Genomic DNA, 16,233 nt, shown 5'->3' with positions numbered 1-16,233 from the left:
CCAACGAGACAGAGACGAGAGAGAGAGAAGAGAGAGAGAGATAGAATGGACGACGTGGAGCTTTGACGCACAGACCGAGGTCGCAGATAGGGCTAATGTACTGGTGGCTTGGGGGCGGGGGGGCTGGCTAGGGGCACCACAAAGCCAACTAGCCAGCGCGCACACCATTGGTGGAACCAGCCATAGGGAAACCATCAGGCCCAGGCCCCACCGCCGAGAAGGCCGATAGAATGACACTCACATACCCAGAACGCCCAGAGCATGTGGTGGACTTGACTATCTCAGCCCTGCTTCAGCCTGAGAGGAGAGAGAGAGAGAGAGAGAGAAGAGAAGAGAGACAGAGAGAGAGAGAGGAGGAGAGAGAGGAGAGAGAGAGAGAGAGGAGAGAGAGAGCAGAGACGAGAGAAGAAGCGGAGAGAGAGAGAGGAGAGAGAGAGAGAGAGAGAGAGAGAGGAGAGAGGAGAGAGAGAGAGAAGAGGAGAGAGACGAGACGAGAGAGCGAGAGAGAGAGAGAGAGAGAGAGAGAGAGAGAGAGAGAGAGGAGAGAGAGAGAGAGAGAGAGATAGAGAGAGAGAGAGAGAGAGAGAGGAGAGGAGAGGAGAGAGAGAGAGAGAGGAAGAGAGAGAGAGAAGGAGAGAGAGAGAAGAGAGAGAGAGAGAGAGAGAGAGAGAGAGAAGCAGAGAGAGAGTAGAGAGAAGAGAGAGAGAGAGAGGAGATGAGAGAGAGGAGAGAGAGAAACCTAGCCTACAGAGACATTGGTACAATTACAACAACCTGGCCTCTGAGGGGGTGGGGGGTTGATGTTGAGGGGGACGTGTTGCGCTAATTATTCAAATAATTCTGACTTAATACATGTAAGCTGTCATTCTCAATGTCAAATCATTACACATTGTGTATGGTTTATCCTTTCTCTCTGCTATTTGTGTAATGTGTGAAACAAACTGTTAGTTTGGTCCTACCTGTACTGGCATTCACCTTAATGGTTAAGGGTAGAATTGGGCAGGGTAGCGTGATCCTAGATCTGTGCCTCAGGGGCAACTCCTAGCCAGAGCCAAGGAGGATGTGTCACAGGATCAGGCCCAGTGAGAGGCCCGCCACTGCTGCTGGAGCATTCTTGGGTAAACAGCCCATGTGTCTGTTGGTGACTCATTCCAGCAGGGCCAATCAATGTAGACAAGGAGGAGGACGGAGGAGGACGGTGGGGTAGGGAGTGGAAAGAAGAAAAACAAACAAAGAAAAACACAACAACACACAACCACACGTATGTGTGTGTTTGTGTGTGTGTGTATACATGTGTGTTGTGTGTGTGTGTGTGTGTGTGTGTGTGTTGTGGTGGTGTGTGTGTGTGGTGTGTCGTGTGTGTGTGTGGTGTGTGTGCATCATGCACGTGGTTGCGTATGTGTGCCACACCTTAGTGACTTCCAGGATCTCTACTGCTCCCAGCCAGTGTGGTGTAGATCTCCTAATGAGATCCATGTTGTTGAGGAGAGAGTTGAAGCGCGTTAAAGTAGGAGAAACTGACCGGTTGAGATGTACTGCCCCCGGCCACCTGGGAGAGAGAAAGAGAGAGAGAGAGAGAGGAGGGCGGAGGGGAGAGAGTCACCGAAACACACACAAAGTGACATTCCCATTCAATGGTGGGATGGAGGATGGTGGGATGGGGATGGGGGATGGTAGGATGGAGGATGGGTGGATGGGGATGGAGGGGATGGAGGGATGGTGGGATGGAGGGATGGTGGGGATGCGAGGGACATGGAGGGATGGTGGGGATGGAGGATGGTGTGAGTGGTGGGATGGGAGGGATGGTTGGGATGGAGGGAGTGGTGGGATGGGTGGGATGGGAGGTGGATGCGAGGATGGAGGGAGTCGGGAATGGAGGGATGGTGGGTATGGAGGGATGGTGGGTGATGGAGGAATGGTGGGATGGAGGATGGAGGGATGGTGGGATGGATGGGATGGAGGGATTGGTGGGATGGTGGGATGGAAGGGAGTGGTGGTAATGGTGGGATGGAGGGATGGTGGGGATGGTGGGATGGAGGGATGGAGGCGGGATGGTGGGAATGGAGGGATGGGGGATGGATGGGAGGGGGATGGGGGATGGAGGATGGATGGGGGCATGGTAGGGATGAGATGGACGGATTGGAAGGGATGGGTGGATGAAAGGGAATGGGTGGCTGGAGTGGATGGGGTGATGGAGGTAAAGCCAGGATGGTGGGATGGAGGAATGGTGGGATGGTGGGAATGGAGGGATGGTGGGATGGAGGGATGGTGGGATGGAGGTATGGTGTGGCTGGAGGTATGGTGGGATGGAGGGATGATGGGATGGCGGTGATGGTGGGGATGGGGGATTGGTGGATGTGGAGGGATGGTGGGATGAAGGGATGGTGTGGATGGAGGGATGGTGGGATGGAGGTATGGTTGGGTAATGGTGGTATGGAGGGATGGTGGTCTGGAGGGATGGTGGGATGGAGTATGCAGGGATGGTGGGAATGGAGGAATGGTGTGATGGTTCGGAGTGATGGGGCATGGAGTATGGTCGGGATGGGGTGGGACTGGGTGGGATGGAGCGAGATGCGGTGGGATGGGATGGTTGGAGGAGGGATGGTGGGATGGAGATGGTGGGATGGGTGGGATGGGGGCATGGAGCAGAAAAGATGTTAATAGAGTTTAACCTTAAAATAGGACTCAAGAGTGTGTAATGAAACTTGCACACTGTCCTCACACTGTCCTCCCAACACAACTCTTTCACTGCACACTGTCCTCCCAACACAACTCTTTCACTGCACACTGTCCTCCCAACACAACTCTTTCACTGTCACAGGAATTATGTCTCTCCATTTAAGTCTGTTTAAAGTACATAAAGTAGCATGGGTGAAATATTGCGGATATTCATCTTGTACTGTTCTAGATTGTGGGGGTGGGGAGAAAACACTGGAAACCATCCGTTTCACTAGATGGCGCTGTTTGCTTTACAGACACAGCAGTGTGCCCAACACAGCTAGCAGTGAGGGAGAGAAGCCATCTGCAGAAGGGGTTGAAGCTTCTCCTCTCCTGACAAAAATATAAATKTATCTAACATCCAAAAACCAAGCAGCCTCTGCTGTTCACTGAAACATCATATTACTGTGCCCTGGCCACGAACTCTACACCCTAGCCATGTACAGGGACACAACGGGAGAGAAAATAAAATATTTGGGAAAACTGAGCATTCTATTTATCATTTTTCAGTGTGAGAGAGATTAGAGGGAGAGTGTGTGTAAATGTGTGTAGGCTTGGTTCCACACACAGCCTTGTCTTAAATGTGTCTGCTGTAATGGCAGTGAGTGTGTGTTTACTAACATGGACCCTGAGATGGCTGGTTTATGAGGTAAACAATGTGGGAGAAATGACAGAGTTCACAAGGTGTTTATATAATGGGCTAGACGTGGAGGGAGACACACACACATTCTAAAGACACACACACACACACACGAGGAAAACAGACAGAGACACAAACAAACATGTGACATGAGACATACTGTACATACTCACTCACACAAACATACCATACTTGTGTTCATTTTTTCTATCACACACAGAGAGAGAAAAAGAGAGGACAGCAAAACAGCTGTGTGTGTGTGCGTGGTGCGCGCGTGTAAAGGGAGAGACATTTAACCGCATGGTTTGATGCCAGAGAGGTTTGAGGGAGCCCTTCCTGCAGTCAAATGACCTAGTGGCCTCATGAGTGGAATGTTATTCATATTTTTCATAATTACATAATTAATAAACTTTTCTTTTTTTTTATGTTGAAAATCCGGTGTTTCTATGTCAAACAGTTTTGTTATAGTTCAGTCTTCTGTGACATTTATAAAGTGTCATATTGGGATGCAGACTGGAATACAKTTCAACTCTATATCTGACATGGTACAGGTGTCTTCTTTTTTAAGCCCATAACCATGTGTGTGAGGTGGATACTTTTGTTTTAAGTAGATTTGTTTAAGACTACGGAGAAAGACTGTGTGACCCTGATTTAGCCCACTGCAGTAAAAGGCTTTAATGACACGTTAGGGGAAGGAAAGGGAGAATTAYAGAGGAAGAGAGCGAGAAGGATGAGGGATAGAGGGAGAGAGGGAGGAGAACCAGAGAGCCAGACCCACCGCCACCAGGCTCTCCTCCACAAAGGGTGTGAGCATGTGGGGCCGGATGGTGACCATGATGTCCCTGAAGTCCAGGGCGGAGATGGAGCCGCTGTGGGCCTTGTCCCTCTGAACAAAGGCCTGCCGGCATGTTCCAGCTGCATCTCCTGGGAGGAGACAGAGGATCACACACAGATTAACAACACAGTAAGACAGAATACAACGCAGCGGACGCGCACCACACGAGTCTACAGCTAACCTTGTGGGCGAACACAATTCAGTCCATTCAAAATCCTATTTCCTAAACCTAACCCGTACTCTACCCTACTCAAAAACGAATCTTAATCTGACCCTAACTATTAACATAATTGTAAACCCTAACCTTGAACCTTGGTTCCAAGTAAAACCTTTTCAAAGTTCCAATAGAACCATTTTGGGTTCATGTAGAACCTTCTGTGAAATGGTTCTATATGGAGCCAAGAACGGTTTTCTTGAACCAAAAGGGTTCTACTTTTGACTTTGAACCAACAGGTTTCTTCAAAGGGTTCTCCTTATGGGGACAGATAAGAACCTTTTAGGGTTCTAGATGGCACCTTTTTCCTATGGGGACAGATGAAGAACCCTTTAGGTTCTATGATGGCACCTTTTTTCTAAGATACCTTAAAATCAACATTAGATACCCTTTAAATCACATAGATACCTTTAAATCACTAGGATACCCTTTAAAAATCACATAGATACCTTTAAATCACATAGATACTTTTAATCACTAGATACTTTTAAAATCATACAGAGATCTCTTGTTCATGAAACATAGAGCAACAAACACACGGACACAAACAGAGAATTCGCTGTTCGGTTAAAACCGGTAAATAATTTCTTGTGAAGTGATGTTAGACATGTTGGTGCAAAAATGGTGTGTCCTCTTAAACATTTAATTGACTTCAGATGAGGTTGTACCTACAAAACACACACACACACACACACTTCTCGGAGAAGCAGGATTGCCGTTGATGAGCCCCCTGACGCCATTTTCCCTCTCAGTTACAGGGAACCAGCATTTGGCGGAGCTGCAGTAATTTGCTCTCTCCTCCTCCCCTCTCCTATCCTTTCTCCTCTCCTCCTCCTCCTCTCTCCTCTCCTCTGTCCTCTCCTTCTCCTCTCTCCTCTCCTCTGTCCTCTCCTTCTCCTCACGTTGCTGCAGTGGGGCGTCGCTTGTGTTTCTCTCACCAGTCCAAATCCCCCATTAAGGCACTCCAGGGGATACACATGCAGACTGGCTAATCACCTAACTGCTCACACACACACAGCACAGCAGCTTCCTCCTCTGTGGACCGTAGAGACAACAGACAGGCTCATGGGAAGACTCCAGTGGGGCTTTGAAATTAAAAGCCATTATCACTACTGTACCTGTGACCACACGTCTGGTGAGACACCCTGTAAACAATACCGCTTCCTCTGGGTTCATACTGAAAATACCACAATTCAAACAACTGTAAAACTTGAATACCAATAGGCTACTTACTGACTTTGAGTAAATTAGAGATGTTATTGAATATTATTTTTATATGGATTTTGACTATAAAACTCTACTTCCTCCCTACCATTCCTTGTCATAAGAACTCCTGTGTCTAAGTCTGAGTGACTAACATTTTTGATAACATAACAGGCCCCAGGCTACGCTCAATAACCCTAGAAAACAGTTTCAGGAGATTGACACCTACATAAAGCTGAATACAAAGGGGAGAATAAGTAGAGACATTTCTCCCAAAAGAGGTGTGATCTGCAAACCAGGTTTCTGTGAGAGCAGGGTGTCAGGAACAAACACTTATGATTCTGCATAGGAGCTCGTCAGCGACCTACTGCCATATAACGATCAGTTAGGAGAGTCATCATTAGGGGAGGTTATAGTAAATGTACTGAGGAGGTCCAAAATGGAAACCATACAGAGGAACATATCGCAAATAAACAAATCATTTGGGAATGGGACATTTCCAAGACTCTTTTCAGTTGGTTTTTGAACCTTGCGATGAATAGGTCCAAACCAATAAACATGTGAGGGTGGAAAGAAACTACCACAGATAAAACAGCGAATGAAAAAATAACTGAGAGTCACGAGCAGTATAGTCAAAACAAGAGAGAAAGGAAGACAAAAAGAGAAAATAAAAGCGTGTGTGTAAAGGGAAAAATATCCCTGAGCTATATAGGCTGGACAACACTGAGCAGAGTTAGGAGCTGCCTGGACTGCCACAACCACATGGAACAACAGAACAATTGCGGCCCAGAATCTAGTCAGTTTACAGTTTTATTGTAACTGTGAGTGTTTTAGAGACATGGTTTTCATTTCAGGAGGAGAGTTTAGCCTCTGACGACCAATACACAGACCGCCACAGCATTTACACTTTAATTGTCCCTGGACTGGACGGAATAAAAAACATTTGACGAGCCACTTCTGTTTTGGGTTTCAATACGAGGCCTTGGCGTCTTTCCTGCTGTTTAAGGTCTTTAAACAATGGAATACCTGCAGGAGAAATACTGTACAGATTCCCTCTAACTGTTCCCAGTGGTTCCGATCAACACACACCAGATTAAAGTCATTACTGACCCTTAAAGCTACAGTCTGGGATTCTGTTATTTTCCCAGCTAAATTGGTGAATATCAAGCATTGAAATTACCATTGAAAACACAACCCCAGATCATAGACTGTAGCTTTCAAAAGCTCAGACATATCTTAACAAGGTCACATTAATGCCCTCCATCCATGTTCAGTGTGCCAGCCACAGACCTATACTGTATATTGGTGCCAAAATTCCCAAAACAATGAATTTAGCAGTATTGATTGTATTATTGTTTGAGCATAGGAACACAGCATTAGCCATGGCAACGTGTAGAATTGAAAAAATGTGCTTTAATACTGTTAAATGTTCTCTCAGCTCCATGGCAGAACATGTAGAATCGCATGAAATTAGCTTTAAAATAGAAACATTTTCTCTCACCTCCATGTAAAAATGTGTAGAATTGCAGGAAATTAGCTTCAAAACAGCAATAATTTCTCTAAGCTTAAAAATTTACAAATTTCTCTACACAGCCAAGATGGGGCCTCTAAAATTCGGCTGACTGGCCGACTGTGCCCATTGCCCCTGCCAAGTCCACCACCTAAACTCCTTTCTGATCCTGAAAAAACCCTGCTAGTGGGAAAAAAAATAATGGTTGCATCCCAAATCGCACTCTATACCCTACATAGTTCACTACTTTTGACCAGTACCCTATGGGCCCTGGACAAAAGTACTGCACTATATAGGGAATAGGGTGCCATTTGAAATGCAAATCATGTAATTTTGGAGAATCTCTGGCATCCATCGAGACAGTAATTGGCGAGAAATTTGCAGAGCAAACGTTTTTCCGGGATAATCCCATTTTGTGTGCATCTGGCTCGTCATCATTATGGATGATTATGCAAGTAAACACAATGTATAAGGATGAGTAACCCCATTGAGGAAACCACTGAAAATAAACCTCAGTATATACAGTACACCGTTTATTAGGTACACCACCCCATTCACGAAAATGGTTTGCTCCTACAGACAATGAGTCACGTGGCCGTGGCTTGCTCTATAAAGCAGGCAGACAGGCATCGAGGCATTCAGTTACTGTTCGCTTGAATGTTAAAATGGGCAAAACGAGTGACCTAAGGGACTTTGAGCGTGGTGCAGTGGTATGATCGCTGGTGCCGGGCGCGCCGGTTCCAGTATCTCAGAAACGGACGGCCTTCTGGGCTTTTCACACACAACAGTGTCTAGGGATTACAGAGAATGGAGCGACAAACAAAAAAACAAAGTCCTGTGGGCAAAAACAGCTTGTCGATGAGAGGTCAAACAAAAACAGCTTGTCGATGAGAGGTCAAACAAAAATGACAAAAATCGTGCAAGCTACAGTTGTGTGCAGAACGGCATCTCGCAATGCACAACTCCTCAGTCCTTGTTACAGACGGGCTATTGCAGCAGACGACCACACCAGGTACCACTCTAAAGACAAGAAGAAGCGGCCCCAGTGGGCACGTGATCGCCTGGTCCGATGCATCCCAGTTCCTGTTGAATCAGGATTTGGCGTAATCCTGCCAGGTGTCAACAGTACATACTGGTGGCGGTGGTGTAATTTTTAATTAACCCTTATTTAACCAGGTAAGTTGACTGAGTGTGGGGAATGTTTTCCTGGCACAGGTTAGGTCCTTTGATACCAATTGAGCAACGTTTCCATGCCCGAAGAAATCAAGCTGTTCTGGAGGCAAAGGGGGGTTCAAACCACTACTAGATAGGTGTACCTAATAAACTGTACCTAATAAACAGTATATTTGTTGTATAATAAAAATATGTATTATTACAAATTTACTGCGCTTAACTGTGAGATACACAGCTTAAATCTGTATCATCATTCACATTACAAGGGGGAATAGAAATKATAGTATTTTCAAATAGTAGTTAATTAAAATAACTGAATAACTTAAAATAACAGTAAAGGTCTTCACTCAGGTCTAAGTGGATTTATAACAACCATTTTCTCTTCTACTACTGGGAAAACACTTAAATCACAGCCCCTGAATTAAATAAGAACCACAGAAAAAATGACTTTTCTGACTCAGTTATTATGACATGAATCAATAGCTATGAAATTGGGGCAAACTGACTAAATGAAGTGAGTGAAATAGGAAATGTGTATTTCATAGTTGAGCTATGAGCATTACTGCTGTACTCCTGGTATGAAGTATTGGAAACCACTGGAGTCGAACTGTGAAAGCCCTGAATGCAAAATATTTCCCTAATGTAACTGGCTGCAACACACACATGCACGCACACACGCACGCACGCACGCCGCACACACGCACGCACGCACACACGCCGCACACACGCACGCACGCACGCACACACAATATCAGTGTGTTCTTCACAGTGTAACCCATCTGGTCCAAGTTAAGTGTAACATAGAAAGCTCATTCAGATATAGTGAGTGTAGATGCAAACTTGGCAAGGCCCTCTCCTCCACTCTCCCTCTCCTCCACTCTCCCTCTCCCCTGATTTCACGTCTAGACATCATATTGGAAAATGGCTAGCACACCACAAATACAAAAGGAATGCGGCAGCAACAGCACGGCTGATACTATTCTTTATGGAAGAGAACAGGTCTACCTGTTTTCGATAGAAGGGTGTATAGGTGGAGTGGGTTTATATTGGTGGTTACGTCACTTAACTGTAATGGGAAACAAATGCCAGCGTGGTCTAAAGTATAACCTCAGTGTTTCATTCATGCCTAATCAGGACAATATGGCGAGCTGTGTTGGGGAAACAGGACCAAGTAGAATCAGGACAATATGATGAGCTGTGTTGGGGAAACAGGACCAAGTAGAATCAGGGAAGACTCAATATGATGGCTGTGTTGGGGAAACAGGACCAAGTAAATCAGGAAATATGATGAAGCTGTGTTGGGGAAACAGGACCAAGTACAATCAGGACAATATGATGAGCTGTGTTGGGGAACAGGACCAAGTAGAATCAGGAAATATGATGAGCTGTGTTGGGAAACAGGACAAGTGAATCAGGACAATATGGAGCTGTTTGGGGAAACAGGACAAGTGAATCAGGACAATATGATGAGCTGTGTTGGGAAACAGGACCAAGTAGAATCAGGACAATAATAGAGCTGTGTTGGGGAAACAGGACCAAGTAGAAATCAGGACAAATGATGAGCTGTGTTGGGGAAACAGGACCAATAAATCAGGACAATATGAATGAGCTGTGTTGGAAACAGGACCAAGTAAATCAGGACAATATGATGAGCTGTTTTGGGGAAACAGGACCAAGTACAATCAGGACAATATGGAGCTGTGTTGGGGAAACAGGACCAAGTAGAATCAGGACAATATGATGAGCTGTGTTGGGAAACAGGACCAAGTAGAATCAGACAATATGATGAGCTGTGTTGGGGAAAAGGACCAAGTAGAATCAGGACAATATGATGAGCTGTGTTGGGGAAACAGGACAAGTAAATCAGGACAATATGATGAGCTGTGTTGGGAAACAGACAAGTACAATCCAGGACAATATGATGAGCTGTGTTGGGAAACAGGACCAAGTACAATCACGGACAATTATGGCTGAGCTGTGTTGGGGAAACAGGACCAAGTACAATCAGACAATATGCATGAGCTGTGTTGGGGAAACAGGACCAAGTAGAATCAGACAATATGGGAGCTGTGTTGAAAAGGAAACAGGACCAAACGTGGAATCAGGACAATATGTAGAGCCTGTGTTGGGGAAACAGGACCGAAGTAACAATCAGGACAATATGATGAGCTGTGTTGGGGAAAACACGACAAGTAGAATCAGACAATATCGATCGAGCTTGTGTTGGCGGGGAAACAGGACCAAGTAGAATCAGACAATATTGAGCTGTGTGGGGAAACAGGACCAAGTAGAATCAGGACAATATGTAGGAGCTGTGTTGGGAAAACAGGACAAGTAGAATCAGGACAAGTTATGATGAGCTTGTTGGAAACAGGACCAAGTAGAATCAGACAATATTAGGAGCTGTGTTGGGAAACAGACCAAGTAGAATCAGGACAATATGATGAGCTTGTTGGGGAAACAGGACCAAGTAAATCAGGACAATATGATGAGCTGTGTTGGGAAACAGGACCAAGTAGAATCAGACAATATGATAGCTGTGTTGGGAAACAGACCAAGTAGAATCAGGACAATATGATGAGCTGTGTTGGGGAAAACAGGACCAAGTAGAATCAGGACAATATTGAGAGCTGTGTTGGAAACAGACCAAGTAGAATCAGGACAATATTAGAGCTGTGTTGGGGAAACAGGACCAAGTACAATCAGGACAAATGATGAGCTGTGTGAGGAAACAGGACCAAGTAAGATCAGGACAAATTATGGCGAGCTGTGTTGGGGAAACAGGACCAAGTAGAAGTCAGGACAATATGATGTGAGCTGTGTTGAGGAAACAGGACCAAGGAGAATCAGGACAATATGGCGAGCTGTGTTGGGAAACAGCGACAAGTAGCAATCAGACAATATGTATGAGCTGTGTTGGGGAAAACAGGACCAAGTACAATCAGGACAATATGATGAGCTGTGTTGGGGAAACAGGACCAAGTAGAATCAGGACAATATGATGAGCTGTGTTGGGAAACAGACCAAGTAGAATCAGGACAATATGATCGAGCTGTGTTGGGGAAACAGGACCAAGTAGAATCAGGACAATATGATGAGCTGTGTTGAGGAAACAGGACCAAGTAGAGGAACCCAAGTATGTGTGTGTCAGGCCGAGGCTGGATGGGCATCAAATAGTACACTGAATACAGACACACCCCACAGCTTTTAACACACAGTCTGAATACAGACACACACACACACACACACCATGGTCATCACACACAGTGTGAATACAGACACACACACACCATGGTCATCATACACAGTGTGAATACAGACACACACACACCATGTGCATCACACACAGTGTGAATACAGACACACACACACCATGGTCATCACACACAGTGTGAATACAGACACACACACACACACACCATGGGCATCACACACAGTGTGAATACAGACAAGCAGGTAAGAGTAAAGATCTAACACAGACTGATGGGGTTTCATTAATGGGTATACAGGGTCTGAAGGCAAAATGAAAAGAACTCGACAGATAGACAGAGTCAGACACAAAGGGAGAGAGGAGGTAAAGGACAAACTAACTGACAGAAAGACACATTGATATGGACAAAAAAGAGCAAGACATTTACTCAGACAGGAGAGAGAGAGAGAGAGAGAGAGAGAGAGAGAGAGAGAGAGAGAGAGAGAGAGAGACAGTCACTATGTGAGTGCAAGGTGATATGGAGAATATCAACCCACCAGGAGGAACTGGGTGAACTCTCCATAGCTGAGGTGCTTGGTCCTCTCCATGCCAAAGTGCAGCCGCATGAACTCAGAATCCCAGTTAAAGGGGATGTGCTGATGGTTGGTGGTCTGGCTGAAGACCTGCTTCACGTCCTCTGAGGAGAGACCAGACAAGACGAGCACCTTTAATGAAATCAGTCCCCTTTTTATTCTGACCCTGTTGACAAACAGACTATTGTAGATGGCTGGTTAGCAGTAGCATTGCTTCACAAGACTCGGTTACTTGCAGACATGGGAGACAATGTTGTGTATTATGTCAGGAAGAAATGTGCTATTATTTTCTATCAAATTGTGGAAATTATCATCATTGACCAGTTTCTTTTTTATAGATTTCATATTAGAAAAGTATGTGTTGATAATTCCGAAAGTTACAGGTCCCTAAAACCATAGGTCTATAAAACCATAGGTCTAAACAACGATGATGGATTGACATCTGACGGAACCATTAGACAGTACTGTAGGGCTACCGTAGCTATAAAATATGCAAAGCTATGTGATTATACGCTTTTCTAATTCTGTAAGAGTCTCATTCAGTAGAGGTAATGTAGGTGGGAGACATTGAACACCAGCCCAAATGATTACAGCCTCATCAGAGTAACCAAAACAACAGATAGTCAGAAAGAAGMCTATTTTTTATTACACCACTAAACAAAAAACGTGTTTCATACCTTCTAGCATGTATCAGTGAATGAATAACTTAAAGAGAAATGAGAGGGGATCCGTACCAAATTGCACCCTATTCCATAAATACTTTTGATCGATAGTAGTGCACGATTTAGGGAATAGTTATGTCATTTGGGACGCAGACCAGAGAAATAGGAGTGAGATTTTTTCCCCAGCCAGATCAGGCCATACCTTTCGGAACAAGACAGCTCCAGCAGGTTTTACACTTTAATGAGGCAATAAAAATGCTGCATTTACTGGGCAGTGTAACACTGCAGTGCCATTCCCTATTCCAGACCTACCGTTTATATTATCAGCCTTTATGGACCTGTCAACACTCAGGCAACCTTTTATTCTTCTCTTTTTTGGTCTCTTTGGCTGAAGTACAATCCCGTTTTAATGTGTGTTGCATGTCACAGTTTAATTAAGTCTATTCCACGAAATTATGGATTTACTTTTTTATAAAACACTTAAAATTAACAGTGCATTCATCCCTTCATGTAAAAATATCTGTTTTTCCGCGATCACTTAATAGGAATTACACAGGTTATTAACAAACAAGAAAACAACGTACAAAAATGTAATAAAAATKTACAACAAAAACCCATTTATGAGGTGGAAAAACAAACTGTCTTTAATGCAGCTAAGCCACAGCAATTCATGCTTTCAATACGTTATAAAGGAGTGACTTGTTATTTTGGTTGAGATGGAGAAGGCCATTTCATCTAATGAAAAATTTAAGAAAGAGATAAAATCATGTAATGGATCACAATAAAGCGACTTTGACAAGACCATAATCTCAATCACAAGTTATTTGCTTTCGGTGAAATGGTAGCTGAACGTGAGCGATAAACAGCAGCGTATTGTTTTTCATGCAATTTTCCACTTCTTGTTGCATCTCCTAGCGTATCCACGGTAGCGTAGGCTATATTCATTAACCTTTCAGAAGGCAGAAAAACAACAGAGCTTTTAATTACCAAACCAGATACACTACGTCACTGATAAATAGTATAATTGCTCCTTTTAAATATGAACATTTACATATGTGCATACATAATCAACCACAATGATCTTACTCCCTGCCGACTACCAACAATTAGAACGGAATTTTCTTTCTCTCTGTTTGTGCCCAAGATATGTGCGCCGCATTTCAAATCAGTCCTAATGTGCTAATTTGGCACACCTACAGAAGGCAAAATTAAGGTTGTTTAAATCAATTAGGGAAATGTGAATCACGTACAAATGTCTCCTCTTCTCACCTCTGGGCTTGGAGCCTTCTAGGTAATGGTCCCAATCACAAACACACTCCCCTTCTCTCCGACAGATGTCTTCTCCCCCTCCACCCCTCCAAAACCAATATCTGTCATCCTGTCATCTCCATAGGGGTGCTTACACTGTCACCTTCATAGGGGCTAAGGTTACTGTCATTGATTCTGATGGTTATATGTGACAATATTATTTTTTAGGTCATTTTTGGGGTTGAGTAAAAGTGATGTCTTTTTACCTCTTCCAAAATAACAAAATAGAAAAATGTACAATGAAATGTACTTTCAGTAAATAAAATAGCTTATGTACTTGAGAACAGCTTTAAGAATTCTTCCTTCACTTCAATATGAATATCCTAGCTATAAGTGTCCACATTGTTTTGTACTTCAGTGGTTACAAATCAAACCTGGGGGTTGGAAATAGAGCTGTCAATCAAATCAAAGGGAACGTTACGTACCGTAGGTGGCTGCTCCTTTGCCCGTCTTGTCGAACAGCAGGAAGGCAACCACGTAGAGCGCATCTGGAGCACAGAGGACCGACTCAAAGGCCACAAATTCCTGGAAGGAGATCAACCTGATGGAGAGATAGATAGATAGATAGATATAGAGGAGAGAATAGATAGAGAGAGAGAGAGAGAGAGAGAGAGATAGAGAGAGATAGATAGATAGAATAGATAGATAGATAGATAGATAGATAAGATAGATAGATAGATAGATAGATAGATAGATAGATAGATAGATAATAGATAGATAGATAGATAGATAGATAGATAGATAGATAGATAGATAGATAGATAGATAGATAGATAGATAGATAGATAGAGAGAGATTAGAAGAGTATAGGAGAGATATAGAGAGATATAGAGAGATAATAGAGAGATATAGATATAGAGAGAGACAGACAGACAGACAGACAGACAGACAGACAGACAGACAGACAGACAGACAGACAGACAGGTGAATGTTAGGATATCCTCTAAAGGTCTACAGATAATGTCCTGTTCCACAATGAAAAAGCAGAGGACGGATACAAACGTAGTAGTTTGTACTTGTTCATACTTGACACATTTTACAGCACGTATAGTGTAATCATTAAAAGGAGAACTATACAAGTTTCAATGTATAACACTGGGCTTTACTGGGTGACAAAACCAATCGACAGATCAATATATGTCAATCTTAATTCAAGTAGGCCACTTCTCAGCTGAGTGAAATGTCCTAAATCCAATGAGTATGACTGTAGGAAAATAAAAACATTAAAAAAGGTTTTGAAAGAACTCTGTTCTTCATGTCAGTATAGTGTGCCAGTCTGAGTTGGCTGCTATAATGTTGACGGGCAACTTTAATGTCATTAAATATGACGTTTTACATTTCCCCTGCCATTATAAACAGGTGTACAAGTACAAAGGGAGTTTTGAACGGATATCCTTTCACTTTTACTGTATTGCCTATATTTCAGCACAGAAATATACATTTGTGCACAAGCCCAACAATGAATTAGGAAGGGTAAATTCTCTATTGCTCTCTCTCTCTTTCTCTCTCTTTTTCTTTCTCTTTCTCTCTCCCTTTCTCTCTCTCTCTCTCCCTTTCTCTTTCTCAATCTTTTCACTCTCTCGATCTCTCTCTCGCTCTTTCTATCACTCTCTCTCTTTCTCTCTCTCTTTCTCTCTCTCTCACTCTCTTTCTCTCTCTCTCTCTTTCTCTCTCGCTCTCTTTCTCTCTCACTTTCTTTCTCTCTCTCTCTCTCTTTCTAACTCTCTTTCTCTCTTCCCTTTCTCTCGCTCTCTCTTTCTCTCTCTCTTGATGTGTAGGCTACAGAATGTATGTGTCATTAATACCATTGTACTACACTTCTCTCTAATATGCCCACATCATCTATAACAAAGGGAGAATACACCAACTGATCCATGGGAGCCCTGGGGACCACGGCGCAATCTAGTCTTAATTCATGCTCGGTTCAAAGTTGCCTCAAGTCCATTATGAATTTCACAAATGGATACTATAATTACGCAGGGTCAGTCCTAATGAGCAGTCCCCTGAGCATGCATCTCTAATCTATTTCAATTTCCAGGGGAGCGATGATTACATTTTTCTGGCTACTCTAATTAATTTTGTTACTGATGAAATTCAAAGATGGATTCATTTGGAATCTGTATGCTTGTAGGCATGCTCTGCCTGCCTTACAGTGTAGAAAAAACTGCTGTGTTGAAAAGTCAAGAG

General features: G+C 43.7%; 1 protein-coding gene across 1 annotated transcript in view; it reads right to left on the bottom strand.

The window, feature by feature from the left end:
- LOC112068388 (electrogenic aspartate/glutamate antiporter SLC25A13, mitochondrial) overlaps positions 1-15,070 on the bottom strand; it is a 74,855-nt gene extending 59,785 nt beyond the window's left edge. The window contains 5 exon segments of the mRNA XM_070438128.1: positions 4,137-4,261; positions 4,264-4,282; positions 12,041-12,180; positions 14,472-14,587; positions 15,063-15,070. Of these exon segments, the coding sequence (XP_070294229.1) occupies positions 4,137-4,261; positions 4,264-4,282; positions 12,041-12,180; positions 14,472-14,587; positions 15,063-15,070 (408 nt within the window).
- Between the last annotated feature and the right edge of the window lie 1,163 nt (positions 15,071-16,233).

Source organism: Salvelinus sp. IW2-2015, unplaced genomic scaffold (genome assembly GCF_002910315.2).
Source record: "Salvelinus sp. IW2-2015 unplaced genomic scaffold, ASM291031v2 Un_scaffold495, whole genome shotgun sequence".
In the NCBI taxonomy this organism is placed as follows: domain Eukaryota; kingdom Metazoa; phylum Chordata; class Actinopteri; order Salmoniformes; family Salmonidae; genus Salvelinus; species Salvelinus sp. IW2-2015.
Note: the sequence above shows the minus strand (reverse complement) of the source record. Positions and strands in the feature narration are given on the sequence as shown.